At 47.3% G+C, this 9,283-nt stretch overlaps 1 protein-coding gene across 2 annotated transcripts; it reads left to right on the forward strand.

Annotated features, from left to right (window-relative positions):
* The first annotated feature begins 1,149 nt into the window (after nt 1–1,149).
* Nucleotides 1,150–8,936, forward strand: LOC115005844 (DNA replication licensing factor mcm2-like). Of its 2 annotated transcripts, none has more exons than XM_029427814.1 (20): nt 1,150–1,293; nt 2,049–2,242; nt 2,359–2,516; nt 2,830–2,960; nt 3,064–3,202; nt 3,297–3,394; nt 3,546–3,667; nt 3,922–4,129; nt 4,305–4,439; nt 4,625–4,816; nt 4,977–5,070; nt 5,158–5,236; nt 5,363–5,534; nt 5,620–5,746; nt 5,835–5,947; nt 6,053–6,217; nt 6,400–6,474; nt 6,561–6,743; nt 6,914–7,069; nt 8,122–8,936. In XM_029427814.1, exons 1-20 carry the CDS (start codon nt 1,288–1,290, stop codon nt 8,230–8,232), a joined length of 2,658 nt encoding a protein of 885 aa, XP_029283674.1. In that variant the 5' UTR covers nt 1,150–1,287; the 3' UTR covers nt 8,233–8,936. The 2 variants fall into 2 exon arrangements, with proteins under 2 accessions (XP_029283674.1, XP_029283673.1); XM_029427813.1 differs by lacking the exon at nt 1,150–1,293 and adding an exon at nt 1,755–1,890.
* The last annotated feature ends 347 nt before the right edge of the window (nt 8,937–9,283 follow it).

A 9,283-nucleotide genomic window follows, 5' to 3' on the forward strand; every position in this document is an offset into this window, starting at 1 on the left:
CACAACACGAGCGGAACGTGTCATCACGTGGTCACGTCATGTCAAAAAACTTCAATATTAAACGAGACTGTTGACGTCAGTGAACGCAGCGTGGAGAGTGTAAAGAAGAGAAAGGTAGATGCAGAATGTCTTCACTTTCCAGGAGAAATGGACGAATGATCATTTCTCTGTGGAAGTAAAAGGCCAGTGTGCCTAGTTTGTGTGGACGCGTTTGCGGTGATGAAAAATAATCTCGAGCGTCATTACTGCTCGAGACATGCTGGCACGAGCTGAAAGGACGAGTGTTTGGATAAAGTTAACACTCTTCGGCGGAGTTTGGCCCAACAAGCAGCTCTCTGCAGAGCGGAACATACAAACATGGAGAGATAGAGAGGTAGACCCCCACACCAAGAACACACTGTCCCACCACTGCTGTGCAGTTATCACTGCCATGTGCAATACTCACTTTATTTTATATTAACCACCTGGTACTTATATTATGTTTTATTCTATTTAATTATTGTGTTCTGCCTTTTTACTTCATATGTTCTTTTGTTGTGACAAGATAAATGTCCCCGTTGTGAACCACAGCAAATAAATAAAGGCCAAAGTCTTAACATTATGACCCTTTAGGTAAAAGTCTTTAGTGCTTCTTCTTCACTTCCCCCGACGCGCTTGTATTTAAACCCCCCGCCTCTCTGTCGCCCTGTGTGCACCTGGCCTGTACCACTACACTCGCTGTCTTTAGAGCGTCTGCCCCCCTTCCTTCTCATAATGGTATGATCCTAGTCTGTCCTTGTGATTGGCCGCATGGTGTGCCCATAAAGTCCCGCCCCTTCCTGGATCGTGCCAAAAAATCAGTACTTTTTATTATTATTATTTATAATCTTCGTTCGGAGGGGGGGCACAGGTGGGTCCAGGCTCAGTATTACAGGGGCACTGGCCCCTGTTGCCCCCCCCCCCCCCCAGAACGGCTACTGCATATTCATGAAGAATTTATAATGTAAAGGCAGTGAAACGGATTTGTACGTGGCCCAAATATTCCCGGGAAAAAATAAACACGTTTCAGGTCCGCCCCTTGTCCAACGCTTAAAGAAGGGTGCGTTTGTTTTACTTTGCGGCCCGGTACTTTAAGCCCCGCCTTTCTTTAAGCACCGACCAATAAGGAAGCGATGCGTCAGCGACGGATTTAAATATTCATTCATTTTCGCGGGCTTTGCGCGTCACGTGGTATTTTCCCGCGAAAGTGCCTCACTGCAAGCGGAAGAAGTATCTGTACAAGCAGCAGAGAAAGACAGACGCGGAACAATGGCGGTGAGTTAAAACGATTAAAAAAGAGATTTAAACTGCTCATTGTTGGGTTTTATGTCCTGACTAAAGGAGGAAGATGTTCATTAAATAGGTTTTAGTTTGCAGTTTGAGTTTTCTGCTTTTGTCCGGATCACAACAATGACAGGGAGGGTTTCAGCTTTACTTTGATTAAGACTGAATTAAAAATGACTTTAAAAATAAATCTGCACTGAATTTGAAATATATTTTATAGTCAATCACATGTTTACTGTTGCTAACATGAAAATAATTAGTGTGTTAATGTTAAGGACTGTTTTTTGTTTGCTGTAAAAAGCAGACTTGCCATGTGGCTGTTGAGCTTTTTGATGCATGATAAATTAACTAAAGATAAATGTCTGGATTAACTATATCTACAGATAACATACAAAACTCAATGTTTCTTTCTTCATCCTGTATTATATATGGAAATGATCTTTGTTACTGGGGTTTACCACATGGCCGCCAGTCATCTCAGTTATTGTGACACAGGTGTGATCTGTATTATCATGATCACAGACCATGGGAGGGGACACCCTGCAGTCACTTCCCACCACTGATAACTATGGTTACATTTTCAGAATGGTAAACAAAGTACATTAAATAGTAAACACAGAATTTGAAATAAAAGCGTAAAATGATGGTGACGAGTTATACATTGTACTGAAGTACTGCAAGTCAAGTAGGTCCTGTGATGCACTCGTATTGAAGCGTAACCCGTTTTTAATTTGTGTTGTCTTTAGGATTCCTCTGAGTCGTTCCACATGGCAACAAGCCCCAGCCGAGCCTCCAGGAGAGGAGACATGACCTCCAGTCCCGGACGCGACCTGCCACCCTTCGAGGATGAGTCTGAGGGGCTCCTGGGGGACGAACCTGTGCCCGTAGAGGAGGAGGAAGATGGGGACGGAGAGGAGCTGATCGGGGACGGGATGGAGAGGTGAGGAGGATGAGCGGTGGACTTGTTCTGAAATTTAAACACCAGATTTACTTTGTGTTGCAAAGTGTTTGGGCTCGACGATAACAAGTCTTTTTCTCTTCTCTCTCTCCGCTCAGGGATTATCGAGCCATCCCAGCGCTGGATCAGTACGAGGCGGAGGGTATGGATCTGAACGACGAGGATCTTTCGGAGCTGTCGCCCGGAGCCCGCGCCGCCGCAGAGGATGCCATGAGGAGGAGGGACAGCGTGCGGCTGAGGAGAGAACTGCTCTACGGTGAGAAGAGAAAGAACGTGTGCCATCATTTTAAAACGACAGGAAGTTGTTGTAGTTTGGTCCTCGGCCCGTTTATCAACAACTTCTCTTTGTGTCCAATCTGAACTCACATGATGCACAAATGTTTTGATTCAATGTGACGGCACTTTAAAAAGTAGAAAAATAAATGAGAGAAAAAGATGGATCCAAATAAAAGATCTAAATATTCATACATTAAAAGTAGAACGATGTTCGGAAGATGTGCGTCTGAAGAGATCTAGGAAAGGACACTCGGGGGGGTCGAGTAAAAAACATTTATTTCACCGTTATCCAGACAGTGAAGACGAAGATGACGAGCGCCCGGTGACTCGGCGAAGGCGATTGGCTGAACGTGCAGCAGAGGGCATTGCAGATGGAGAGGAAGAGGAAATGATCGAGAGCATCGAGAACTTGGAGGATATGAAGGTTGTGATACTTGCTGCTACAGGATTACAAATGTGGATACATTGATGTGTCAGGTACTTTCCAGCTGAGGTCGAGGGGCTGACGGTATCTTCCCGCTCTGCAGGGCCACACTGTGAGGGAGTGGGTCTCCATGGCGGCTCCCAGGCTGGAGATTTACAACCGCTTCAAGAACTTCCTGCGGACCCACGTGGACGAGAACGGCCACAACGTCTTCAAGGAGAAGATCAGCGACATGTGCAAAGGTAGCTCAACTGTTTTTATAAAATGTGTGTGTACACACATGCTGATGAATCTCTGGTTTTAAATGATTCACTTGCATCCTCACCTTTAATGCAGAGAATAAGGAGAGTCTGGTGGTGAACTACGAAGACCTCGCAGCCCGAGAGCACGTCTTGGCCTACTTCCTGCCAGAGGCTCCGACTGAGATGTTGAAAGTGAGTTTAGTTCTGTGGTTTTTAGTCATAATGAACTGTTACTGTCCCCAAAGAAGAGGAGCTGTGAAACTCAGAACAACAATAGATCATTTATTTCCTCTTCAGTCCAACATTGATCGGTGTTTTGACGTTGCGTCTGTTATGTCTTCAGATCTTTGATGAAGCAGGTAAAGAGGTGGTGCTGGCCATGTACCCGAAATACGACCGCATTGCCCACGAGATCCACGTCCGCATCTGCAACCTGCCGCTGGTCGAGGAGATCCGCTCGCTCAGGTGATAATACACACAGCTTCTGTCCTGGACTTGATCCTGATGGATCGGACAATTTAGAATTGGTTTCTTAATTTCACATCCCTAAGTGAGGGTCGGTTAGATACACTTAGTATGTGCTGTATACACACACACACACACACACACACACACACACACACACACACACACACACTGCTGAATAGTCTTCTGCTGAGAGCAGACGTCTGAACACGAGGAAGATGAGGCAACAAATGGACTTCTTCTCTCCTCTCCAGGCAGCTCCACCTGAACCAGCTGATCCGGACCAGCGGCGTGGTGAGCAGCTGCACCAGCGTCCTCCCGCAGCTCGGCATGGTCAAGTACAACTGTAACAAGTGTAACTTCGTGCTGGGACCCTTCTTCCAGTCCCAGAACCAGGAGGTGAAGCCCGGCTCCTGTCCTGAGTGTCAGTCCCTCGGCCCCTTCGAGATCAACATGGAGCAGGTGAGAGGCCCCGTGCGCTGGAACGTTTATGTTGATTGAACTCTCGGTGGTCATAACTTCATATGTGACGCCATCATCTACAAATGCACACAAAGCAACATAAAGCATTTATTGATTTTCCGGTTCAACCAGTGGCTCTTTGTCTGAATTAACCAATCATCTCCCTTTTCTGCAGACCGTGTACCAGAACTACCAGAGAATCACCATCCAGGAAAGTCCCGGTAAAGTCGCCGCCGGCCGCCTCCCGCGCTCCAAAGACGCCATCCTGCTGGCCGACCTGGTGGACAGCTGCAAGCCTGGAGACGAGATTGTGAGTTAGAAGCATAAATGCACCTTTTTGTTTTTACTTAAACGACATCATACCCGTTGTTTTCAAACCATACGGTACGTACGGTACGTACCGTACGGTACGTACTTACAGGAAGTTAAACGAGACTTCGTTTCCCTAAAACATCATTTTGAACTCAAACGTGAATATTTCTTCCTCCTTCTCAGGAACTGACCGGCATCTACCACAACAACTACGACGGCTCTCTGAACATGGCGAACGGCTTTCCGGTGTTTGCCACGGTGATCTTGGCCAACCACATCACCTGCAGAGACATGGGCGTCGCCGTGGCCGAGCTGACCGACGAAGACGTCAAGGCCATCGTCACCCTGTCCAAGGACGAGTGCATCGGGGAGAGGGTGAGGAAGTCACACGCGTACTGTCCCTCGTGTCTGAACGCTTCCCGCAGGACGGTGGAATATCATGTTTGAGCCGTTTTACCAGCCACAGATGCAGACGGCTGGTTTGTGTTACTTCCTGTACAAATGTGTCTTAACTGGCTTTCTGTCGTGTCTGCAGGTCTTTGCCAGCATGGCGCCGTCCATCTACGGTCACGAGGACATCAAGCGAGCTCTGGCCCTGGCGCTGTTTGGAGGAGAACCCAAAAATCCAGGTAACTACGAGCCTGAAGCAATAACGCCGCTTTGTGTCCTCCCAACTCTTTCTGTTAACATTAAACGCTCTCGCTCTGTGTCTTCAGGTGGGAAACACAAAGTGCGTGGAGACATCAACGTGCTGCTGTGTGGAGACCCGGGAACCGCCAAGTCCCAGTTCCTTAAGTACGTGTGAAGACGTAAAGCTCTGCACAGTTGAAATGAGAAGAACATACAAAGAACCAGGGAGCAGCATAAATAATCTATTTGACTAAAAAGCTTCTGAATCTAAAGATGGGTTTTCCTCTGCAGGTACGTGGAGAAGGTGTCGAGTCGTGCGGTCTTCACCACGGGTCAGGGGGCCTCCGCCGTCGGTCTGACCGCTTACGTCCAGCGACACCCGATCAGCCGCGAGTGGACGCTGGAGGCCGGAGCGCTGGTGCTGGCCGACCGCGGCGTCTGTCTGATCGACGAGTTCGATAAGGTGAGCGGAGACTTCGTCCTCCTTCTAAATGTTCTGTCAGCCTGAAGAAGGAATAATAAGCATCCAACCAAACTCCGTCCTCCAGATGAACGACGCCGACAGGACGAGTATCCACGAGGCCATGGAGCAGCAGAGCATCTCCATCTCCAAGGCCGGCATCGTCACCTCGCTGCAGGCCAGGTGCACCGTCATCGCTGCCTCCAACCCCATCGGTGCGTAGCGCGGTGTTGGGACGATAAGAACAAAGTGTTACGGATCATATGTGTGGATCATTTCATTTCTCTGCTCGTTTGCCTGCAGGCGGCCGGTACGACCCCTCGCTGACCTTCTCTGAGAACGTGGACCTGACGGAGCCCATCGTGTCTCGTTTTGACGTGCTGTGTATCGTACGAGACACCGTCGACCCCGTGCAGGTAAACACGCACACAAACGTAAACGTTAAATTCAAGCCGGTGTCAGAGACTCACTGCTCCTCTTTCTTCTCCTCTGGCTTGTGATTGGCTCTTTTTCTAAACCAGGATGAGATGCTGGCTCGCTTCGTGGTCAGCTCCCACATCAAGCATCACCCGAGCAACAAGGAAGCGGGCGTGGCCTTAGAGGAAGTGGTTCTGCACAACACGTCTGACGTGCCGCCGATTCCCCAGGCGCTCCTGAGGAAGTACATCATCTACGCCAAGGAGCGGGTACGAACACATCCTCCATCTTCACTTAAGAGCCTTCACGTTGTTCCTTTGTGCCTCTGTAATCGTTTTATAAGTGCTGTGATGATTTTAAAGCAGATATTTATCAGCTGGTCAAAGTTTAGAGGCAACAAATCTCTTAATGTACATTTTAAATGTTTGTTTTTATTATTTCTTGTTTGCAGATTCATCCCAAACTGAACCAGATGGATCAGGACAAGGTGGCTCGCATCTACAGCGACCTCCGCAAAGAGTCGATGGTGAGTCCCCCGAACTGTTCCGCCTTTTAGAGACACTTAAACATGTTAAAGACTTTTAATTAAAACTCACCGTGCTGCTTTAACAGGCGACCGGCAGCATCCCCATCACTGTCCGTCATATCGAGTCCATGATCCGCATGGCCGAGGCCCACGCCAAGATGCACCTGAGGGACTACGTGCTGGAGGACGACGTCAACATGGCCATCAGGGTGATGCTGGAGAGCTTCATCGACACGCAGAAGTTCAGTGTCATGAGGAGCATGAGGAAGGTGTGTGTGTGTGTGTGTGTGTGTGTGTGTGTGTGTGTGTGTGTGTGTGTGTGTGTGTGTGTGTGTGTGTGTGTGTGTGTGTGTGTGTGTGTGTGTGTGTGTGTGTGTGTGTGTGTGTGTGTGTGCGCCCCTGTTGCGATGTTTTCTAACGTCTGTGTGTTTCTGTCCAGACGTTTTCTCGTTACCTGGCCTTCCGCCGGGACAACAACGAGCTGCTGCTCTTCGTCCTCAAACAGCTGGTGGCTGAGCAGGTCACCTACCAGAGGAACAGATACGGAGTCCAGAACGACACCATCGAGGTGGCAGAGAAAGACCTGCATGATAAGGTAACTGATAGTAAAGTGTATCAAAATGTAAAGAAAGGATCACATGGGCTTGTTTTTATCCAATATTAAAATATACCTGGATCAAAATATACCTGGATCAGCCCTAATCAGGGACGTCACGATGAAGATGTTGAGTAGTCGATACCAACACCAGAGAAATGAATCGATGCATACCGCGGTAAAGAACGTAATAAATGCACTCCTTTTACCACCGGTTGCAGACTTGTTTCTGTTTGGAAGTTAAACAAGTCTTAATTCTCTAATAACAAGTTTCTGTTGCTGTGAAAAGAATTGTCTTTATTCAAGTTTCTCAACAAAAACTCAATTTTACAAGAGAACAATTGAACACATCAAGATAACGTTATACTTTACCTTCGCCTAATGCTCATTTTTACTGAGCAGAGCTTGAACGCACCTTAATGCTTCTCTAAGGAGCCTCTGTCAGCAGCCGGTGAACACGTCAATAGTGAGTTTACTGCGTCCCAAACACGTGTTGTAATGTCGCAGGGGGCCAGAACTCCAGTTGTCTCGAGCCCTGACGACCAACGGTTCTGTAGAGAACGAGTCTGTCCCATCGTCCTGGTACCGAGTATCGGTTCTGACATCTCTAGCCCTGATATCCATTCTCACTGAGAAATGAATTCAAGCTCTAATCACCTCCTGTATCCTCTTCCTCCTCCTCCTGTATCCTCCTCCTCCTGTATCCTCCTCCTCCTGTATCCTCCTCCTCCTGTATCCTCCTCTTCCTCTTTCTCTTCCTCCTCCTCCTCCTGTATCCTCCTCCTGTATCCTCCTCCTCCTCCTGTATCCTCTTTCTCTTCCTCCTGTAACCTCCTCCTCCTCCTGTATCCTCTTTCTCTTCCTCCTGTAACCTCCTCCTCCTCCTGTATCCTCTTTCTCCTCCTCCTGTATCCTCCTCCTGTATCCTCTTTCTCCTCCTCCTGTATCCTCCTCCTGTATCCTCCTCCTGTATCCTCCTCCTGTATCCTCCTCCTGTATCCTCCTCTTCCTCTTCCTCCTCCTCCTGTATCCTCCTCTTCCTCCTCCTCCAGGCGAGACAGATCAACATCCACAACCTGACGTCCTTCTACGACAGCGACCTCTTCCGCTCCAACAAGTTCAGCCACGACGGGAAGAAGAAACTGATCCTGCAGCAGTTCTAAGAGCCTCACCTCCTCCTCCTCCTCCTCTTCCTCACGGTGCTTCAGGAACTATTTCCCGGGTCTTTGGAAGGAAAAGAAAAGAACTTGGGTTTCCATCATGTTGGGACTCGAGGGCTTCGTTCAGAACTTGTGAAGGACAGCTTCGTATGAAATCGTTCCGCTGGAGGAAGCAGACGGTCAACGGGTCAACATGTTGGCGGCGCTTTAAGTGTCGTATTGGACAGATGCAGCGAGGAAGGGATGGACGACACAAAATGATGAGATGATCACAGATCACGTTCCCGTGACGTTTGGTTCCACAATAAGAGCTAATGTTTCTGAAAAATATTGAATATAAATCAAGAGACAAATAAATAAGAGAAAGTAACTCTTCACATGTTTCAGAAACGACGACGCTGCTCGTCTGTACCCCCCCCCCCCCCCCCCCGAGGGCGGGTTGTAAATAAATGTACATGTATATAACCGTGTTGTTGAAGAAGCGGGGTTCATTGTTTCACTTGTGTGATTCCTCTCTGTTACTAGCTGCTGTTAAGATGCACATTTTACAGTCACTGTCTGGAGTTTTGCATTTCAAGCTTGTTTCTGGTGTGTTTGAGGTCTGTGAGTGAATTTAAGCCTCCATGCAGATTAAAAAACACACAATGCTTAAAATAAATGTTGGCTTGTAGCTTGTTTTGATATTAAACTTGTATTTGTTAACCACGTCTGGTCTACTGTTCCTCCACGGGGAGTTTTTGTCCACATCTCATTAATTTCTGCTGACTAACGGCTAAATGTCTGAATATAAAACCTGGAAAGAACAGGATATGATTTTTATTTATTCTTTAAGATTAAAGTGCAATAGAAGATAAAATAGTTGAACTGATTAAAATGCTGCTTATACATTAATATTAATGCAGAGGTTTTACTTGAGACAGTATTTTTACAGTGGAATTACTAAAGGTCTGAATATTTAATCCACTTTAATATATTTTGGAGGATAAAGAAATGTTATTTATTTAGCAAAATAATTAGACTTTTTGAAAATACTCAAAATACTTTAGTCTCAAAA

The sequence above is a fragment of the Cottoperca gobio genome, unplaced genomic scaffold (assembly GCF_900634415.1).
Source record: "Cottoperca gobio unplaced genomic scaffold, fCotGob3.1 fCotGob3_379arrow_ctg1, whole genome shotgun sequence".
NCBI lineage: Eukaryota > Metazoa > Chordata > Actinopteri > Perciformes > Bovichtidae > Cottoperca > Cottoperca gobio.